The following is a 23,409-nucleotide window of genomic DNA, read 5'->3' on the forward strand; positions in this document are numbered from 1 at the left end:
CCACAAATGAACCGGAAGTGACCTTTTTAGACCGGAAGTGACCCCAAATAAACCGGAAGTGACCTCAGCTAAACCGGAAGTGGCCTGTTTTAAACCGGAAGTGACCCAAATAAACCGGAAGTGACCCAAATTAGACCGGAAATGACCCGAATCAAGCCGGAAGTGACCTTATTTCAACACTAAGTGCCCCAAATAGCTACATTTGCGCTAACGTCTTCGTTTATTGTCCGATTTAACCCGTTTCAACATTTTTATCCCAAAAGTGAACCTCCTGAGGCCGTTTTTTTTGTTTTGTTCCAAATTTAGAAAGATTTTGGCGCAATTGCTTTTTCTTATTTTCCCATTCATTCTCTATGGGGATTCAACATTTGCTCTAACTTCTACATTTTTTAACTGATTCAACCCGTTCCAACTTTCAACTGTACATCTTTTGCCTACCTATTCCACAATTTCCCACTTACCAAAAATTCGAAATTTGAAATTCAACCAAATTCTCCCAAATTTCGTTTTTTACTCTAATTTCTACATTTTTCAACCCATTCCAACTTTCAGCTGTTCATCTTTTGCCTACCTATTCCACAACTTCCCACTTACCAAATATTCCAAACTTTCAATTTTGAAATTCACCACAAATTCTCCAAATATTCTACATTTCTCAAGTAATTCAACACGTTTCAACATCGTTCGGCAGCATTCCCCGAAAAAGTTATTCATACATTTCGCCTTCACACGCAATTTCTCCAGAAATTGCAAAATTCTAGTTATTATTATTCTTCTATTTTATTCTCCTCACTTTTTTGTCCCGTTTCATCTTTCACATAATTCATCCGATTCACTCCATTCCACTTTTCACGTATTCCAAATATTCAGGAAAGGGTGGCTTGTATTTTTCTCATTCCGAAAATTTTCCGATTCCGCAAAATTCCCAAAATTCCGACAAATTTTTCCCCATCCATTCTTAATGGCACATTCGACATTTCACAAAATTTCGTTTTTCACCTCTAACTTCTACATTTTTCAACCGATTCAACCCATTCCAACTTTCAACTGTTCATCTTTTGCCTACCTATTCCACAACTTCCTACTTACCAAAAATTCCAAATTTTCAAATTTGAAATTCAACCAAAATTCTCTCAAATTCCGTTATTCCACTCTAATTTCTACATTTTTCAACCGATTCAACCCATTCCAACTTTCAACTGTTCATCTTTTGCCTACCTATTCCACAACTTCCCACTTACCAAAAATTCCAAATTCTCAAATTTGAAATTCAACCAAAATTCTCTAAAATTTCGTTTTTCTACTCTAATTTCTACATTTTTCGACCGATTCAACCCATTCCAAATGCATTCACCTTATGCTTCCCACATTCACTCCCATTCACCCCCACTTCCACTACGCTTACACATTCAACCCTTGACCCCCAATTCCAGTGTGGCGGCCATCTTGGATTGACCCTCAAGTGCCCCCAATGAACCCAAAATGAACCGGAAGTGCCCCAAATCAAACCGAAAGTGACCCCAAATAGACCGGAAGTGACCTCAGGTAAACCGGAAGTGACCCCAAATCAAACCGGAAGTGACCCCAAATGTACAGGAAGTGACCTTTTTAGACCGGAAATGACCCCTTATAAACCGGAAGTGACCTTAGACGAACCGGAAGTGACCCAAATTAAACCGGAAGTGACCCAAATAAACCGGAAGTGACCCCAAGTAGACCGGAAGTGACCCCAAATAGACCGGAAGTGACCTCTGGTAAACCGGAAGTGACCCCAAATCAAACCGGAAGTGACCCAAAATGAACCGGAAGTGACCTTTTTAGACCGGAAATGACCCCAAATAAACCGGAAGTGACCTCAGCTAAACCGGGAGTGACCTGTTTTAAACCGGAAGTGACCCAAATAAACCGGAAGTGACCCAAATTAGACCGGAAATGACCCGAATCAAGCCAGAAGTGACCTTATTTCAACACTAAGTGCCCCAAATAGCTACATTTGCGCTAACGTCTTCGTTTTTTGTCCGATTTAACCCGTTTCAACATTTTTACCCCAAAAGTGAACCTCCTGAGGCCGTTTTTTTTGGTTTTGTTCCAAATTTAGAAAGATTTTGGCGCAATTGCTTTTTTTTATTTTCCCATTCATTCTCTATGGGGATTCAACATTTGCTCTAACTTCTACATTTTTTAACTGATTCAACCCGTTCCAACTTTCAACTGTTCATCTTTTGCCTACCTATTCCACAACTTCCCACTTACCAACAATTCCAAATTTAAAATTCAACCAAATTCTCCAAAATTTCGTTTTTCTACTCTAACTTCTACATTTTTCTACCGACTCAACCCATTCCAACTTTCAACTGTTCATCTTTTGCCTACCTATTCCACAACTTCCCACTTACCAAATATTCCAAACTTTCAATTTTGAAATTCACCACAAATTCTCCAAATATTCTACATTTCTCAAGTAATTCAACACGTTTCAACATCGTTCGGCAGCATTCCCCGAAAAAGTTATTCATACATTTCGCCTTCACACGCAATTTCTCCAGAAATTGCAAAATTCTAGTTATTATTATTCTACTTATTCTGCCCACTTTTTTGGTGCTTAACTACTTCCACATACTTCAACCGATTCACTCCATTCCACTTTTCACTTATTCCAAATATTCATGGCATGGGCGCTCACATTTTTCTCGTTCCAAAAAATTTCCGTTTTCGCAAAATTCACAAATTTACGGCGATTTTTGCCCCATTCATTCTTAATGGCAGATTCAACATTTCACATTTACGTTGTTCCAGTTTGAAATTCACATCATTCAACACATTCAAATCACATTGGGGACATTCCCAAACTTGCCTAATTCAACATTTTCACGTTTTCATCTTTTATTTTGAAATTCACACCCAATTCCTTTTTCCCTTTTCCCTTCTCATTTCTACATTTTTCAACCGATTCAACCCATTCCAACTTTCAACTGTTCATCTTTTGCCTACCTATTCCACAACTTCCCACTTACCAAAAACTTCACATCTTTTATTTTGAAATTCAACCAAAATTCTCTAAAATTTCGTTTTTCTACTCTAATTTCCACATTGTTCAACCGATTCAACCCATTCCAACTTTCAACTGTTCATCATTTTTCTACCTATTCCACAACTTCCCAAAAACTTCACATCTTTTATTTTGAAATTCACAATATTCCCTTTTCCTTTCTCATTTCTACATTTTTCAACCGATTCAACCCATTCCAACTTTCAACTGTTCATCATTTTTCTACCTATTCCACAACTTCCCACTTACCAAAAACTTCGCGTCTTTTATTTTGAAATTCACACCCATTTCCTTTTTCCCTTCTCATTTCTACATTTTTCAACCGATTCGACCCATTCCAACTTTCAACTGTTCATCTTTTTTTTTCCTATTCCACAACTTACCAAAAACTTCACATCTTTTATTTTGAAATTCACACCCAGTTCCTTTTCCCTTCTCATTTCTACATTTTTCAACCGATTCAACTCGTTTCAACATCATTCTGCAGCATTCCTTAAATATTTATTCAACTTCTTCACCTTCACACGCAATTCCTTCAGGAATTGCAAATTCTAGTTATTATTATTATTCAACTTATTCCGCTCACTTTTTCGGCACTTAACTACTTCCACATACTTCAACCGATTCACTCCATTCCACTTTTCACTTATTCCAAATATTCATGGCAACACTGCTTAGATTTTTTTCCTTCCAAAAATTTTCCGTTTTCGCAAAATTCACAAATTTACGGCGAATTTTGCCCCATTCATTCTTAATGGCAGATTCAACATTTCACATTTACGTTGTTCCTGTTTGAAATTCACATCATTCAACACATTCAAATCACATTGGGGACATTCCCAAACTTGCCAAATTCAACATTTTCACGTTTTCATCTTTTATTTTGAAATTCACACCCAATTCCTTTTTCCCTTTTCCCTTCTCATTTCTACATTTTTCAACCGATTCAACCCATTACAACTTTCAATTGTTCATCTTTTCTCTACCTATTCCACAACTTCCCACTTACCAAAAACTTCACATCTTTTATTTTGAAATTCAACCAAAATTCTCTAAAATTTCCTTTTTTCTACTCTAATTTCTACATTTTTCAACCGATTCAACCCATTCCAACTTTCAACTGTTCATCATTTTTCTACCTATTCAACAACTTCCCACTTACCAAAAACTTCACTTCTTTTATTTTGAAATTCACACCCAATTCCTTTTTCCCTTCTCATTTCTACATTTTTCAACCGATTCAACCCATTCCAACTTTCAATTCTTCATCATTTTTCTACCTATTCCACAACTTCCCACTTCCCAAAAACTTCACATCTTTTATTTTGAAATTCACACCCAATTCCTTTTTCCCTTCTCATTTCTACATTTTTCAACCGATTCAACCCATTCCAACTTTCAACTGTTCATCATTTTTCTACCTATTCAACAACTTCCCACTTCCCAAAAACTTCACATCTTTTATTTTGAAATTCACACCCAATTCCTTTTTCCCTTCTCATTTCTACATTTTTCAACCGATTCAACCCATTCCAACTTTCAACTGTTCATCCTTTTTCTACCTATTCCACAACTTCCCACTTACCAAAAACTTCACATCTTTTATGTTGAAATTCACACCCAATTCCTTTTTCCCTTCTCATTTCTACATTTTTCTACCGATTCAACCCATTCCAACTTTCAACTGTTCATCATTTTTCTACCTATTCCACAACTTCCCACTTACCAAAAACTTCACATCTTTTATTTTGAAATTCACACCCAATTCCTTTTTCCCTTCTCATTTCTACATTTTCCAACCGATTCAACCCATTCCAACTTTCAACTGTTCATCATTTTTCTACCTATTCCACAACTTCCCAAAAACTTCACATCTTTTATTTTGAAATTCACACCCAATTCCTTTTTCCCTTCTCATTTCTACATTTTTCAACCGATTCAACTCGTTTCAACATCATTCTTCAACATTCCTTAAATATTTATTCAACTTCTTCACCTTCACACGCAATTCCTTCAGGAATTGCAAATTCTAGTTATTATTATTAGTGTGAAGGTGAAGACCTTCACACTATTGTTATTCCTGTCCTTTATTAGTGTGAAGGTGAAGACCTTCACACTATTGTTATTCCTGTCCTTTATTATTATTAGTGTGAAGGTGAAGACCTTCACACTATTGTTATTCCTGTCCTTTATTATTATGCAACTTATTCCGCTCACTTTTTTGGCGCTTAACTACTTCCACATACTTCAACCGATTCACTCCATTCCACTTTTCACTTATTCCAAATATTCATGGCAAGTGTGCTCACATTTGTCTCGTTCCAAAAATTTTCCGTTTTCGCATAATTCACAAATTTATGGCGATTTTTGCCCCATTCATTCTTAATGGCAGATTCAACATTTCACATTTACGTTGTTCCAGTTTGAAATTCACATAATTCAACACATTCAAATCACATTGGGGACATTCCCAAACTTCCCAAATTCAACATTTTCACGTTTTCATCTTTTATTTTGAAATTCACACCCAATTCACTAATATTTCCTTTTTCCCTTCTCATTTCTACATTTTTCAACCGATTCAATCCATTCCAACTTTCAACTGTTCATCAATTTACTACCTATTCCACAACTTCCCACTTACCAAAAAATTCACATCTTTTATTTTGAAATTCACACCCAATTCTCCAATATTTCCTTTTTCCCTTCTCATTTCCACATTTTTCAACCGATTCAACCCATTCCAACTTTCAACTGTTCATCATTTTTCTACCTATTCCACAACTTCCCACTTACCATAAACTTCACATCTTTTATTTTGAAATTCACACCCAATTCCTTTTTCCCTTCTCATTTCTACATTTTTCAACCGATTCAACCCATTCCAACTTTCAACTGTTCATCATTTTTCTACCTATTCAACAACTTCCCACTTCCCGAAAACTTCACATCTTTTATTTTGAAATTCACACCCAATTCCTTTTTCCCTTCTCATTTCTACATTTTTCAACCGATTCAACCCATTCCAACTTTCAACTGTTCATCATTTCTTTACCTATTCCACAACTTAACAAAAACTTCACATCTTTTATTTTGAAATTCACACCCAGTTCCTTTTTCCCTTCTCATTTCTACATTTTTCAACAGATTCAACTCGTTTCAACATCATTCTACAACATTCCTTCAATATTTATTCAACTTCTTCACCTTCACACGCAATTCCTTCAGGAATTGCAAATTCTAGTTAGTGTGAAGGTGAAGACCTTCACACTATTGTTATTCCTGTCCTTTATTATTATTATTATTCAACTTATTCCGCTCACTTTTTCGCCGATTAACTACTTCCACATACTTCAACCGATTCACTCCGTTCCACTTTTCACTTATTCCAAATATTCATGGCATGGGTGCTCATATTTTTCTCGTTCCAAAAATTTTCCGTTTTCGCAAAATTCACAAATTTACGGCGATTTTTGCCCCATTCATTCTTAATGGCAGATTCAACATTTCACATTTATGTTGTTCCAGTTTGAAATTCACATAATTCAACACATTCAAATCACATTGGGGACATTCCCAAACTTGCCAAATTCAACATTTTCACGTTTTCATCTTTTATTTTGAAATTCACACCCAATTCCTTTTTCCCTTTTCCCTTCTCATTTCTACATTTTTCAACCGATTCAACCCATTCCAACTTTCAACTGTTCATCTTTTCTCTACCTATTCCACAACTTCCCACTTACCAAAAACTTCACATGTTTTATTTTGAAATTCAACCAAAATTCTCTAAAATTTCCTTTTTTCTACTCTAATTTCTACATTTTTCAACCGATTCAACCCATTCCAACTTTCAACTGTTCATCGTTTTTCTACCTATTCAACAACTTCCCACTTACCAAAAATTTCACTTCTTTTATTTTGAAATTCACACCAAATTCCTTTTTCCCTTCTCATTTCTACATTTTTCAACCGATTCAACCCAATCCAACTTTCAACTGTTCATCTTTTTTCTACCTATTCCACAACTTCCCACTTTCCAAAAAATTTACTTCTTTTATTTTGAAATTCACTCCCAATTCCTTTTTCCCTTCTCATTTCTACATTATTCAACCGATTCAACCCATTCCAACTTTCAACTGTTCATCATTTTTCTACCTATTCCACAACTTCCCACTTACCAAAAACTTCACGTCTTTTATTTTGAAATTCACACCCACTTCCTTTTTCCCTTCTCATTTCTACATTTTTCAACCGATTCAACCCATTTCAACTTTCAACCGTTCATCATTTCTTTACCTATTCCACAACTTCCCACTTGCCAAAAACTTCACATCTTTTATTTTGAAATTCACAGCTAATTCCTTTTTCCCTTCTCATTTCTACATTTTTCAACCTATTCAACCCATTCCAACTTTCAACTGTTCATCATTTTTCTACCTATTCCACAACTTCCCACTTAACAAAAACTTCACATCTTTTATTTTGAAATTCACAGCTAATTCCTTTTTCCTTTCTCATTTCTACATTTTTCAACCGATTCAACCCATTCCAACTTTCAACTGTTCATCATTTTTCTACCTATTCCACAACTTCCCAAAAACTTCACATCTTTTATTTTGAAATTCACACAATTCCCTTTTCCTTTCTCATTTCTACATTTTTCAACCGATTCAACCCATTTCAACTTTCAACTGTTCATCATTTCTTTACCTATTCCACAACTTCCCACTTACCAAAAACTTCACATCTTTTATTTTGAAATTCACACCCAATTCCTTTTTCCCTTCTCATTTCTACATTTTTCAACCGATTCAACCCATTTCAACTTTCAACTGTTCATCATTTTTCTACCTATTCCACAACTTACCAAAAATTTCACATCTTTTATTTTGAAATTCACAGCCAATTCCTTTTTTCCTTCTCATTTCTACATTTTTCAACCGATTCAACTCGTTTCAACATCATTCTGCAGCATTCCTTCAATATTTATTCAACTTCTTCACCTTCACACGCAATTCCTTCAGGAATTGCAAATTCTAGTTATTATTATTATTATTCAACATCTTCCGCTCACTTTTTTGTCCATTAACTACTTCCACATACTTCAACCGATTCACTCCATTCCACTTTTCACTTATTCCAAATATTCATGGCATGGGTGCTCACATTTTTCTCGTTCCAAAAAATTTCCGTTTTCGCAAAATTCACAAATTTACGGCGATTTTTGCCCCATTCATTCTTAATGGCAGATTCAACATTTCACATTTACGTTGTTCCAGTTTGAAATTCACATAATTCAACACATTCAAATCACATTGGGGACATTCCCAAACTTGCCAAATTCAACATTTTCACGTTTTCATCTTTTATTTTGAAATTCACACCCAATTCCTTTTTCCCTTTTCCCTTCTCATTTCTACATTTTTCAACCGATTCAACCCATTCCAACTTTCAACTGTTCATCTTTTCTCTACCTATTCCACAACTTCCCACTTACCAAAAACTTCACATCTTTTATTTTGAAATTCAACCAAAATTCTCTAAAATTTCGTTTTTCTACTGTAATTTCTACATTTTTCAACCGATTCAACCCATTCCAACTTTCAACTGTTCATCCTTTTTCTACCTATTCCACAACTTCCCACTTCCCAAAAACTTCACATCTTTTATTTTGAAATTCACACCCAATTCCTTTTTCCCTTCTCATTTCTACATTTTTCAACCGATTCAACCCATTCAAACTTTCAACTGTTCATCATTTTTCTACCTATTCCACAACTTCCCACTTCCCAAAAACTTCACATCTTTTATTTTGAAATTCACACCCAATTCCTTTTTCCCTTCTCATTTCTACATTTTTCAACCGATTCAACCCATTCCAACTTTCAACTGTTCATCTTTTCTCTACCTATTCCACAACTTCCCACTTACCAAAAACTTCATATCTTTTATTTTGAAATTCAACCAAAATTCTCTAAAATTTCGTTTTTCTACTCTAATTTCTACATTTTTCAACCGATTCAACCCATTCCAACTTTCAACTGTTCATCATTTTTCTACCTATTCAACAACTTCCCACTTCCCAAAAACTTCACATCTTTTATTTGGAAATTAACACCCAATTCCTTTTTCCCTTCTCATTTCTACATTTTTCAACCGATTCAACCCATTCCAACTTTCAACTGTTCATCCTTTTTCTACCTATTCCACAACTTCCCACTTACCAAAAACTTCACATCTTTTATTTTGAAATTCACACCCAATTCCTTTTTCCCTTCTCATTTCTACATTTTTCAACCGATTCAACCCATTCCAACTTTCAACTGTTCATCTTTTTTCTACCTATTCCACAACTTCACAAAAACTTCACATCTTTTATTTTGAAATTCACACCCAATTCCTTTTTCCCTTCTCATTTCTACATTATTCAACCGATTCAACCCATTCCAACTTTCAACTGTTCATCATTTTTCTACCTATTCCACAACTTCCCAAAAACTTCACATCTTTTATTTTGAAATTCACACCCAATTCCTTTTTCCCTTCTCATTTCTACACTTTTTCAACCGATTCAACCCATTCCAACTTTCAACTGTTCATCATTTTTCTACCTATTCCACAACTTACTAAATAATTCACATCTTTTATTTTGAAATTCACACCCAATTCTCCAATATTTCCCTTTTTCCTTCTCATTTCTACATTTTTCAACCGATTCAACCCATTCCAATTTTATTCACTTTGTTTACCTTATGCTTACCATATTCACCCCCACTTCCACTATGCTTTCCCAATTCAACCCTTGATCCACACTTCCAGTGTGGCGGCCATCTTGCATTGACCCTGAAGTGACCCAATGAACCCAGAATGAACGAGTGCCCCAAATCAAACAGGAACTGACCCCAAATGCACTGGTAGTGACCTTAGCCCAACCGGAAGTGCCCTTAGGCCAGTGCTTCTCAAATAGTGGGGCGCGCCCCCCTTGGGGGGCGCGGTGCTATTCCTGGGGGGGCGCGTGTGACCCTGGGGAACAGGCTTTTTTCTTGGCAGTACTAGAATAAAGTGTAATTGCGCGTTTACTACAGCAGGGGGCAGTGGCGCTCTCATTGTTACTTCTGTCACGTTTGCGACAGTGCAACATTTTACGACTTACAAGACAAGTTAGGATAGTCACGGTGGGGAGGGGGGGCGCGAATAGTTTTCTTCTTGCTAGGGGGGGGCGTAACAGAAAATAATTGAGAAGCACTGCCTTAGGCAAACCGGAAGTGCCCCCAAATCAAACGTCAGTGACCCCAAATGAACCGGAAGTGCCCACCAGAGTGCCCCAAAACAAACAGGAAGTTACCCCAAATGCACCGGTAGTGACCTTAGCCAAACCGAAAGTGCCCTTAGGCAAACCGGGAGTGCCCCTAAATCAAACCGGAAGTGACCCCATATGAAGCGAAAGTGCCCTTTTTTAAACCGGAAGTGACCTCAGCTACACCGGAAGTCAGCTATATTAAACCGGAAGTGACCAAAATAAACCCGAAGTTATCCAATTTCAACTGGAAATGAACTCATTTCAACAATAAGTGCCCCAAATAGCTACATTTACGCCAACTTTTGCCATTTTTGTCTGATTATACCCGTCCCAACATTTTAACCACAAAAGTGAACCTCCCCAAGCCGTTTCTTTTTCGTGACCTTATTTCATTACAAGGTGTCCCAAATAGCTACATTTGCGCTAACTTTTGCAACAGCACGACAGATGCTCAATTCCATCGCTGCAGACATCTCCAGAGATGCCTGGCTGCCAGCAGCTTGGAAGCAGGATTGGGAGGCAGCTGGCCCCTCCCTCATGCACCGTTATGTCTGGCAACCAGGAGACGGCGCCATAGGAGGAGACGAATTACCTCGCCAGCAGTGGACCACACTGAACCGCTTAATAAGATAAGATAAGATAAGATAAGATAAGATAAGATAATCCTTTATTATTCCCTCAATGGGGAAACTCCTATGTTAGCAGCAGTACACGTAACATATACACACACGCATGCGGGGAAGGGGGTAAAAGATTTAAGTAGAAGGTATATATAATTAAAAAAATATGGACAGTGTATACAAAATACACAATATACAGTGGAGATAAAAAAAAAAAAAAAAAAATATTAGATAAAAAAATAGTGCAAAAAAAGTGCAAAGAAAGCAGGTAAAAGAGTGTGAGGTAGACAGATATTGCACATAGTGTGATTGCACATATGGTTATTGCACGTTATTGCATGTTATTTTGTCCGTTAGCTACGATGGTCGGCCTGGTTGTACAGTCTGATGGCAGCAGGGAGGAAGGACCTGCGATGCCTCTCGGTGGTGCATCGTGGGTGACGAAGCCGGTCGCTGATGGAGCTCTCCAGGGCTCTGACAGTCTCATGAAGGGGGTGGAAGACATTGTCCATGATGGAGGACAGCTTAGCCACCATCCTCCTCTCCCCCACCACCTCCACCCGGTCCAGACTGCAGCCCAGGACAGCGCCGGCTTTCTTCACCACCTTGTCCAGCCTCTTCCTCTCCGCTGCAGTGATGCCGCTGCTCCAGCAGACCACCCCATAAAAAATGGCGGACGCCACCACAGAGTCATAGAAGGTCCTCAGGAGGCCGTCCCTCACTCCGAAGGACCTCAGTCTGCTGTTGGGCGCTTCAACACGCCTATGCGGCAGTGGGGACTGGCGGACAGTGCGGCATGCGAGTGTGGAGCCCCCGAGCAGACAGCCCACCACATCATCAACACCTGCCCCCTATATAGACAACCTTCAGAGGCCGGCGTCTTCGACCTGGGACCAGAGATGCTGGCGTGGCTCTACGACACCAAGTTGGAGCTCTGACGTTACACGACAGAGAGAGTATGCCACAAAGATATCGAACACAATGGTTTTCATTATTCTTAAGCATACTGTCAAATATATACATTTTGATGTTTAGTAGACAAACAACGCATCTTGACAACGGGTAGTGTTTCAGTGTCCTATGTTAAAAAAACAATGTCTATTTTGGGGTTCAATTGTCGCGTTGGAAAGTTACGTCACCACGCCAAGTCTCGCGTGAGTTATAAGCGCTTATCGCGATTGTTGCAGCCCGCGCGCAGTGTTCTGTCACAGACGGCGCGTATCGAGAGAGACCGTTGCTGTGAACGCGTGCGTGTTTGCCAAAAAGTGAGTTATACATTTAAGTGTTACTCCTGTTTACTTTTGTGCTGTTTGTCTGATTCCACATTGTTTCGTGTATGCGCCGTTTAGTTGGTAGCTTCGGTGATGCTTTACATAAGTCGTTTATTTGGTTTATTTTCTCAGTGAAGCATTGCCGCTAGCTAGCTAGCATTAGCGAAACGTCCAATAGCAACTTCCTTGGTTGCAGCTCGGCTCCGGAGTTCAATAGGCGTAAATATGGTTCAACATAAGAGGCGGTTGCTGTGTCGAATTAAATAATTTCTATTAAACTTTGAGTCTTTCAATAATCGCAATTATATGTATATAAATGTCTGTATTTAGTGGCGCACGGCGAGCGGATATGACGTCACATTGTAGTTTTACCCCGTCGCGTTTACTTCGATGCAACAAATATATCGAGCACAATGGTTTTCACTATTCTTAAGCATACTGTAATATAAATACAAAATAATGAAATGTTGAAAAATCAATGTACATTTTGGGGTTAAATTGTTGCTTTCGACAGTGACGTCACCACGCCTAGTCTCACGTGAGTTATATCGGCTTATCGCGATTGTTGCGTCCCGCGCGCAGTGGTCAGTCACCGACGGCGGCTATCGACAGAGACTGTTGCTGTGATTGTGTGCGTGTTTGCCAAAAAGTAAGTATAGACATTTAAGTGTTACATTGTTTACGGTTGTGCTGTTTGTGCGCCGTTTCGTTGGTAGCTTCGGCGGTGCTTCACATAGGAAGTAGTTTATTTGTTTTTTTTATTCTCAGTGAAGCATCGCCGCTAGCTAGATAGCATTAGCAACTGCCTTGGTTGCAGCTCTGCTCCGGAGTTCAATAGGCGTAAAGAGGTTCAACATCAGAGGCGGTTGCTGTGTCGAATTTAATATTTTATATCTAACTTTGATTCATTCAATAATCGCAAGAATATGTATATAAATGACATTATTTCATCCGGACTTTTACGGTGGCGCACGGTGACCGGATATGTCGTCACATTGTAGTCCCCCCCCCCTCGCGTTTACTTGTTGGCCACACATCGGCGACCAAATATGACGACATATTGTATTTTTTTTTCCCCCTCGCGTTTATTTAGATGCCACAAATATGTTTTTAAATCATGAAGGGATTAAAAGTGATCATATGGCATCATGCTGACATTTGAGCCTGTCATGACATTAAATATCGTGTCTACATTTACATATAAAGTACACATGGAAATCTAGGTCTCTTTTCTCATGCCAGATGACTCAATTACTTGTACCTGATCTCGTACAAAATAACCATCCAGGAGCAAATGATTAGTTTCTCAATTGTGCGTTTTTTGTACTGTTGAAGTTTGGAATAAAGTCAAATAACATTAATTAAAAAATATGATGATGAATTATCATTAGTACTACAGTTGTGCATTGTGACTACTGTATCATTAAAAGCTGTTTTTGACTAGTTAGGAAATATTGACTTTCAATCTCGCCACCGTATTTCTCTGTTTGTAATCATAAGACATTCAAAGCATTGTGGAAATGTCACTTAATTATTTGTTTCCCACTTTCTGTTATTTCTTTCCCTGCAGTACATAACTCTACTTCCAAGGTGAGGCATGATTCAGTCAGTCAATTTTATGTTATCGTTACAAAGTGATTGTATTTCAAGTTCCTGTGATGATAGCTTTGGAATCGTGATTACATTTGGCTACTGTTTATGTATTTTAGTCAACGGTTTCTTTAATTTTGATTACTATGCTTATGTATTATTGTGCTTTTGGTTGAGTAGTGAGCACTGAAGTTCACAACCTGTGTGTCTTTTCCCATGCTGGATGACAAAATTACTTATACCTGATCTGATACAAAAGAAGCATCCAGGAGCAAATTGTTAGTTTAACATTCTTTTACGTTATAATTGGGGTCACTGTACCATTTACATTTGTACATTGCGGTAACATTGTATACTGTAAGTTCCGCCATAATCAAAGTTTCATTTTCTCCATCTCATAAACTCAAGTGCCACACAAACCGTCACTGTACATCATTACATTGTGCCTTAATTTTTTCTACATGTGCTATACCACCCACAAATTCATTTGTACCACATTCTTCTCACTAATAAGCCTCTTGTATACAAGTTAAAACTAGAGTTAAAAAAATTTTACGCCTGATTTTTCCAATGTTATGTAATGTCTTATTTTAAGAAATAACTTCATCAATTATAATGTAATTTTGCTTTCAGTTCGTTGTAAATCGAAAGTATGACTAATTACATTGTAGCTTATTGATATATGTTTTTTTTGTTTCCTGCAGAGCTCTGTGACCTGCGGTTCTGGCACGCTCCGTGGACCTGTATCTCTGAGACGCTCCGTGGCCTGTAGTTCTGTGACGCTCCAGGGACCCTGTGGCTGACCCCCTATACCCTCTCTTGTGGCTGCTCTATCTTTTGTCTTCTGTCTTCCTTCTATCTCACATCCATCATAACTTGCCATGCCGAGGAAAGGAAGGCGATCCCAGGCTGTAAAGTTGAGCTGGGAGCGACGTTTAAATCGTCGATGCTCCCCGCCGCCAGTTACATGCAGTGATCCAACCTTACCTACCCGGCATAATGACGTCACAAGTGCAGATTCTGCACGTTTTGAAACTCCTGACACATGTGCCAATACTGCACTTTTTGAACCTACTGCACTTTTTGAACCTGAACATGGCCTTGAGCCACACTTTGAAACTGAACGCGGTCATGCTCCACGCTCTCAAACTTACGCACGTGGTCATGATCCGCCTTTTGAAACTGACGCACGTGCCCTTGATGCACATTTTGAGATTGATCATCACCGTGCCAATATTGCACAATTTGAGACTGATTCCTGTGACACTGGGCCTGACATTCCCGCTGCAGCCACGGCTTCTGTGCAACCTCATTTGGTAACGTATGTGTTGGCATCTCACAGCCAAAATCATCCCAGATATGGAGAATTCAGAAACAGTCAATGTGTGGCTAACTCTGTTACATTTCTGGCTTTCTTGCAGGAGTTAAATCACCTGACCAGCTCTGATCTTGATGCTGTTCTTACTGTTGGCAATGAACTGTATACATGTACTGTTGCTGCACTGAAAGCCCAAGGATGCTTCTTGGACAGATTTCTGACGGCTGATGAACTTCCAGGGATTGTGCGTGGTTTATCCAAGCAGCATGTCTTAATAAAGAGTCAGTCAATGGGTGGTTTGTTCACCTCTTTCTACGGAGATGAGCTGTTTCTGAACCTTCGTGACAGACTCCGGTGCTTGACCTCAGGGGTCAATTGTGCGCTTCTGATTATGCGGTTAATGTGCATTGCTGTTTTCCGAGACCACCAAGGCAGGTATGGTTTTTTTGATCCCCACTCTAGAGGACGAGATGGCCTCCATGCTGACAACGGCACAGCGATCATGATGCTCTTCACATGTGTGTCTGACCTGATCGATAAGTTGATGGAGGTTTATACAAGTTTGAGGTGCTCTGGCGATGAGCCGTATGAGCTTGTACCGATCTGCTTTGAACCTGTTGAAGTTCCCGTAAGTAACCATGAGATGGCGCCATGTACACAGTTACCTCCCGTGATGCACATCGATGACGCTGCCGCAAGCAGACCTGTTGCTGAGATTGTCTCATGTGTTGAGACGAGCGAGACTACACCGTGCTCAGGTGAAGGTCACTACCAAGAATTTACCGATAACGACAGTGAAGTGGTTTTCCCAACAACAGGTAAACAGCTGCCAAATATGTCAAAAATTCCAAAATCTCGTCGGAAAAAGTTACAACGACAAATAAAAGCACAGGAAAAGTTAAAAGAAAAATCTCAAGTGAGACGTACAAAACAGCAACTAAAGAGAATGATGAGGAAGTCTAAAGAGAAGGAACGGTACAGTCAAAATGCAGAGGTAAGACAAAGGAAATTGGGTAATTTTACAACCCGTTATCATCAGGACAAGCGCTTTTGTTCCAAACATAAGTCCTATTTTACACAACGTTGTCAGACGGATCATGAGTTTAAGAAGAAAAACCTTTCCCGTTTCTCACGTCGTTATAGGACAGATGAGTGTTTTACGATGAGACGACGCGCTTACATTACAGAACGTTACCGTGACGATGTTGCGTTTAAGAACCGACAGCGTTCTTACATCAATGAACGTTACCGTGACGATGTTGCGTTTAAGAACCGACAGCGTTCTTACATCAATGAACGTTACCGTGACGATGTTGCGTTTAAGAACCGACAGCGTTCTTACATCAATGAACGTTACCGTGACGATGTTGCGTTTAAGAACCGACAGCGTTCTTACATCAATGAACGTTACCGTGACGATGTTGCGTTTAAGAACCGACAGCGTTCTTACATCAATGAACGTTACCGTGACGATGTTGCGTTTAAGAACCGACAGCGTTCTTACATCACAGAACGTTACCGTGATGATGTTGAGTTTCGAAACAGGCAGCGCTATTACATGACACGCCGTTATTCAAACAACCCTGAATTCCGATTAAAACATCAGGAAATCATGAGGCGCATAATGAAAAAAAAATCTGATTCACTGAGGACCAAAACAATGCGCAGAGTAAGTACGCTTTTGAAAAAATACAAAGTTATAAACCGACTATGTAGGGAGCGAAATGACTGTGTGCTTATGAAAGCTGTTGAGCTATTCAAAGCCCAAATTAAGAATGGCCCCACATTTGTCTGCACTGTTTGCCACAGAGCATTGTTTCCGAACCAAGTACGCGCTTGTCAACATAGATTTTATAAGAAAAACAGACATGTTGTTGCAACTTGTCTCACGGGACAATTTGTCCATATCTGTGATGATGAATGTCAGCCCTCGTGCAGCGTACCAGCTGAAAGAAAACTGGAGTGGATATGTCACACTTGCTTTAGTCACCTCAAAGATGGTAAAATGCCTGCACTTGCTGTTGCGAACAATCTGACACTCTCTGATATTCCAAAGGAACTGTGTGGATTGAACATACTGGAGAGACACCTCATTTCCAAATGCATATCATTTGCCAAAATTGTACCTCTTCCCAAAGGTCAACAACGAGCCATTCGTGGAAATGTGGTGTGCGTGCCATCGGAAGTACAAGAGACGGTCAATGTCTTGCCCAGACTAAGAAGTAAGTCACAGATGTTGAGAGTGAAACTGAAGAGACGGCTTTGCTACAAAGGCCATCAGTTTTTTCAAACCGTCACTTGGTCCAAGCTAATGAGCGCTCTGATGAAACTGCAACAAGTCCATCCACAGTACAGAGACATAACTATTCGCGACGATGCGGACCTTTGCGTCCCAACCCTCACTGACGATGAGAGCAGCTCCGATGAAGCGCAAATGAGCGACAGTGAGTACAATGAGGAAGCTCTGGAGGAGATATACCGATTTGAGAGTGATGCTCTGTGTGGGATGAACAGTGACTCACAACATGACAACAGTGGTAACAAACAGCAACAAGAAAATTCGGAAGACGGTGATCAACCAAATGGTGGAGTGATACTTGAATCATGTCTCCAACCCAATGATGTGTCGGAGGAAATTATGAGTTTTACAGAGGGCATTTATTGTGTTGCTCCTGCAGAAAGAAACAACCCAGTAAGCTTTTTCAAGACTCCCAAGCTTGAGGCCATGGCTTTTCCAGTGCAGTTTCCCACTGGTCAAAACACCCTCGATGAAGAGAGAGCAATAAAACTCACACCAAGCAAATATTTCAAAACCCGTCTGTGTTGTGTGGATGAACGCTTTGCTCGAGATACCAACTACTTGTTCTTTGCCCAATTTGTGACTGAAATTTACCAGGCGACGTCGAGCATGACAATACAGCTGCGCAAAGGTAAGCCTTTTACCAGGGATGGTCGAAGGATAAACAATGCCATGCTTCAGGACAAACGTGAAGTTGAGAAACTGGTGCGCAGCAAAGATGCTGTCCGATTCATGACACCGCTGAGAGGTACGCCGGCCTATTGGGAGAGAACCACCAAAGATCTTTTTGCTATGATCCGACAGCTGGGCACACCCACGTTCTTTTGCACATTTTCTGCTGCCGAAATGCGTTGGGAAGAGGTCATCACCGCCATCAAAGCGCAACAGGGTGAAGTCGTGAATTTCGCCCAACTTGACTGGGCTACCAAGTGTGAGATCCTACGCAGCAATCCTGTGACGACGATGCGCATGTTCGACAAGCGTGTGGAAGCTCTGTTCAGAGATTTGATCCTCTCTCCGGCGCAACCGATTGGTGAGGTCGTCGACTACTTTTACCGACTGGAGTTTCAACACAGAGGAAGTCCTCACATTCATTGCCTCATTTGGGTTCGAGGTGCCCCTGTATTTGAGGAAGCCACGGATGAAGCCATCTGTCATTTTGTGTCTCGCTACATCTCGGCTGAGCTGCCGGACCCGCAGAAGGAACCGGAATTGTACAAAAAGGTCACAGAGGTTCAGATGCACAGCAAAAGTCACTCCAAATCGTGCGTCAAACACCAAGGTGCAAATTGCCGCTTTGGATTCCCCAAACAACCGTGCCATGAAACAATGATCGTCAGACCTGCGCCCGTCGACGACGACAATCGAGATCAACGCAATGACGATCGGTTGGCGTCAAATGCCAAGCTTGTTCCCGTGCTAAATCTGCTGAATGAGCCTGAAACGTCATCCCTGACTTTGCCTCAGCTACTGGCTAAATGTAAGCTCACCGGTGATGAGTACATGAACTGTTTGCGCATGACGGCCTCGTCCAGTTCTGTCGTGCTTAAGCGAGAACCCAAAGACTGCTGGGTCAACAACTACAACCGTCATTTGCTTCTTGCCTGGGATGGTAACCTGGACATCCAATACATCCTGAATGCCTACTCTTGCATCGCATACATCTGCAGCTACATCAGCAAAGCTGAACACGGTCTGAGCCAATACCTGAAATCGGTCATTGAAAACTCCCGCTGCGCAAATGTCAACGAGAGCGATGAAATGAAGCAAATTATGCAAGCGTACTCCAAGAAAAGAGAAGTGAGTGCTCAGGAATGCGTCGCACGTGCGTGCGGCTTGCATATGAAACAGTCCTCCCGCATGGTGGTATTTGTACAAACGAGTGACAATGCGCTGAAAATGAGTTATCCTCTCTCGCTCCTTGAGGGCAAAACGCAGGAATCTCATGAAGTGTGGATGACTGGCCTGCCGGAAAAATACAAATCCAGACCTCAAACAGAGGAATTCGAAGTCATGTGCTTGGCTGATTTTGCATCAATGTGCAGAATTGTTTATGGCAAACAAGCCAAAGGTAAGAATGTTTTGCCTCTGCTGAACGACATGGGCTTTGTCCAGAAAAGAACAGAAAAACATGCGGTCATCAAATACTGCAAATACTCTGAACAAAAGAATCCGGAGGAATATTACTGCTGCTTGCTCAAGCTGTACCTGCCTCATCGTGCTGATTGCCAATTAAAATCTGAACGCTGTCCTTCCTATCAGTTGTTTCATGATAACGCCTGTGTGCAGTTACCGTATAACGACTCTGTGGAGCGCGTGTGCCAAATTGTCAGAAGGAACAGAGAAAGGTATGAGAAATACAGTCGAGACATTGACAACGCCATCCAAGAGGTGGAGGAGAGTGGGCTCGTCATAAACGAATGGTGCCACCTGGCTCCCGAGAGTGAGTTGCAAAGACTCGAATGCGTTGAGGAAATGAACGCGAGAGATGAACCGAACGACAACGTGGAGGAAAATGTCCCGGACTATAACGTCAGGTCCAAAACAACGCAAATGTCCATCGTGACAGAGCCTGCTGCCATCGATCCCGCGGTGTTACGCGACATGTACCGTAACCTGAACCAAAAGCAAGCGTCCGTCTTCTACAAGGTCAGAGATTGGTGCATAAAACGTGTGTGTAGCTCAAAGCCCATTGAGCAGTTCTTCTACCACATCAACGGTGGCGCCGGGACCGGCAAATCTCATCTCATCAAGTGTATCCACGCTGACGCTACCAAAATACTGCAGAGACTACCACGACTGGCTGAGGAGGCCGACATTTCCAAGCAAACGGTTGTTCTCGCAGCTTTCACTGGCACGGCGGCGTTCAACATTTCCGGGGCAACATTGCATTGTCTACTCAAACTGCCGAGAAGTCTCAAACCCCCGTACCACGGGCTGGGCAATAAACTGGACGAAGTCCGAGCCGAGCTGTCCATCGCCGAAATACTCATCATCGATGAGATTTCCATGGTGTCGAAAGACCTTTTCGCCTACGTGAATGCCAGGTTGAAACAAATCAAAGGAATTAATTTACCTTTCGGTGGCATGTCTGTTCTTGCTGTTGGAGATTTCTTTCAGCTCCCTCCCGTGAGACAGTCCAAACCTCTGTGCGTGTACGATCCTACGCGGCTGGACCACTGGCGTGACGACTTCAAAAAGATCACGCTCACCGCCATCATGAGGCAGAAAGACGATGTCGCCTTTGCCGAACTGCTGAACCGACTCCGCGTCAAAGAAAAGTCAGATGAACTGTCGGAAATGGACAGAGCTCTCCTTGCCACGAGGTACACTTCCCCAGAAATGTGTCCAAAGCATATTCTGCATGTTTTTGCCACCAATAAACAGGTGGATGGCCATAACTCTGCGATGCTGGAACTGCTTCATAAGGACATTGTGCAGATTGACGCGGATGACTACAAGAAAGACAAAGGAACTGGCAGAATGGCAAGGCAAGCTTCCCCTGTGCAAGGCGCTAAGAATGAGCTCCCGGACTCCATCAAAGTTGCCCTGGGTGCTCGTGTTATGATCACACGGAACGTTGATGTTCAATCAGGTCTGTGCAACGGGATGTTTGCAAAAGTTGTCAAATTGGTGAACTATCCAAATGAAGCCCGTGTCCAGAAACTTGGGTTGGAACTCGATCATGTGAGTAACACAGCGCGTGCTGCTAACCCCGTGTACATTGACAGACTGGAGGAGAAGCTGAACAAGGCTGGAGTGACGCGCCGACAGTTTCCCATCAAGCTTGCTTTTGCCTGCACGATCCACAAGGTACAAGGCATGACAACGTCACAGGCTGCAGTTTCGCTGAAAGGTGTTTTCGAACACGGCATGGGGTACGTAGCTCTGAGTAGAGTGACTTCGCTCAGTGGTCTGCATATTCTGCATATGGATGAGAGAAGGCTTCATGCAAATCCACAAATCACTGCTGCTCTTGCTGAGATGGCAGAGGATTCTTTGGAGAGCGTCATGCCCCTCCTTCACGTGATGCCGTCGGTAGATCGGGCAAATCACCTGGTTGTCGTCCATCATAACACCGAAGGGCTGTCTTGTCACGTGCAAGATATCGTGTCTCATCACGAACTGCTTTTCGCTGATGTTTTGTGCTTCACAGAGACACACCTCCAAGGATCAGTGGCCGATGGACGTGCTTGCTTGGAAGGCTACACGATGTTTTGCAGGAACCGAAGTGATTCTTACACAAACTGTCCTGACTTGGCGACAAAACGTGGTGGCGGCGTAGGTATTTGTGTCAAAAGTCACATCGCGGCCCAGGAAAAGAAATACGTTCAGGGTGTGACTGACATTGAATTTGTTGTGGTGAAACTTGAAGATCCCCTCAATGTGTTGATTGCTGCCGTTTACAGGCCTCCAGGCAACAGTCTGCGCACTTTTCTGCCAAGCTTGGGAAATCTCTTGCGGTACCTTGAAGTAATGGAGCATCATCAGATCTTGGTATGTGGAGATTTTAATGAAGATATGCTATCTGCCTCATTCAAGCCCATTCTTGATTTGTTCCGCTCGAAAGGCTACACGCAACTCATAGCCACTGCTACCACTGACAAAAACACATTGCTTGACCTCATTTTTGTCTCTCGACCTCAGTGTGCCCTTCATTCAGGTGTCCTGCAAACGTACTACAGCTATCACAATCCTGTTTTCTGTGTTTTGACCAGTGAAAGGTAAGTCACAGCTAAATCAGCATTTTGTAAAACAACAAGGATGGAAATCGAAACGTCAACGGTGTCGTAAGTGTATAATAATAGTGGTGGGATGCGGTGGGTGATTTGTTGACTTGAGGAGAGATGGGATCCAGAGTGGAAGTGCTCATTACTTGACCTCTTTTTCTTTCTCTTGACCTCTGTGCTCTTTATTCAGGTTCCGTGCGAACATACAACAGCTATCACAATCCTGTTTTCTGTGTTTTGACCAGTGAAAGGTAAGTCAAATCTATATCATGTTTTTCAGTAGTTGGAAAAACAACGAGGACAGACGTCGAATGGCGTAAGTGTATAATATTAGTGGTGGGATGTGGTGGGTGATTTGTTGACTAGAGATGAAATGGGATCTGGGGCTCAGAATGGTAAACGTAATGTTGCCATTAGCCTCACAATTTCCACATAGAAAATAACTACCAACCCATGTGGATAGCGATAGCTGGAAAAGCAGCTTTATACTGATAATATAAATTGGTGGCAATGAAATCCACCCCTATTTTGGACACTGAGGTTTGTGCATGATGCTAGCAATAAACCTGTTGCCTGGCTGGCATTACAAATGGAGAAAACATCGAATTGGAAAATACTTATCGATGGCAAAGGTTTGCTTGACGCGAGAAACATGCTTCAGAGTGAGTGAAGGGGAGACGGAGAGGAGTGGCCTTTTTAACTTGGATTCACTTTTATCATTTTTAAATGGTCCCAGGCAAATCATAGAAGAGTGATAAATGGAAACAAACCGTGAGTAAAGCCTTACATGAAACTGTCATTAAAAAGTATCATGAGTAAAGGTGGTCATACATGTAAAGACAAGGACAGTTGATGTAGCTGAACTCATGTCTGTGGTGGTAAGTTGAGATGGGCCTGTATGTTGAGATGGAATGGGGGTTGTTGTGGACTCAAGTTCAGTTAAGGGAAGGCCAAGGCTTTTGAAATTTTCTACAAGCCTTCCCTTAACTTGATGTAACTTTTTAAAATTTTTAACTTTTTAGACTTTTTAATTAGCTTTCAAAAAGTCTTCCCTTAACTCAAGTTGATTTAACTTTTTAACTTGTAACATTTTTAACTTTTTAAACTTTTAACTTAAAATGCTCACTTTCTAAATTTTTAACTCTTGGAACATTTTTAACTTTTTAAACTTTTAACTTAAAATGCTCACTTTCTAAATTTTTAACTCTTGTAACATTTTTAACTTTTTA

General features: G+C 40.8%; 1 protein-coding gene across 4 annotated transcripts; it reads left to right on the top strand.

The window, feature by feature from the left end:
* Positions 1-20,555: 20,555 nt before the first annotated feature.
* LOC133154285 (uncharacterized) lies at positions 20,556-23,219 on the top strand. 4 transcript variants are annotated; one of them, XM_061278876.1, is made up of 4 exons: positions 20,556-20,776; positions 20,838-20,941; positions 21,182-22,174; positions 22,371-23,219. In XM_061278876.1, the coding sequence occupies exons 2-4, from the start codon at positions 20,859-20,861 to the stop codon at positions 22,426-22,428; spliced, it is 1,134 nt and encodes a 377-aa protein (XP_061134860.1). In that variant the 5' UTR covers positions 20,556-20,776; positions 20,838-20,858; the 3' UTR covers positions 22,429-23,219. The 4 variants fall into 4 exon arrangements, with proteins under 4 accessions (XP_061134860.1, XP_061134861.1, XP_061134859.1 ...); XM_061278877.1 differs by having other exon boundaries at positions 20,838-21,045; positions 22,371-23,212; XM_061278875.1 differs by lacking the exon at positions 20,556-20,776 and having other exon boundaries at positions 20,792-20,941.
* Positions 23,220-23,409: the final 190 nt, after the last annotated feature.

This window comes from Syngnathus typhle, linkage group LG5 (genome assembly GCF_033458585.1).
Source record: "Syngnathus typhle isolate RoL2023-S1 ecotype Sweden linkage group LG5, RoL_Styp_1.0, whole genome shotgun sequence".
In the NCBI taxonomy this organism is placed as follows: Eukaryota; Metazoa; Chordata; class Actinopteri; order Syngnathiformes; family Syngnathidae; genus Syngnathus; species Syngnathus typhle.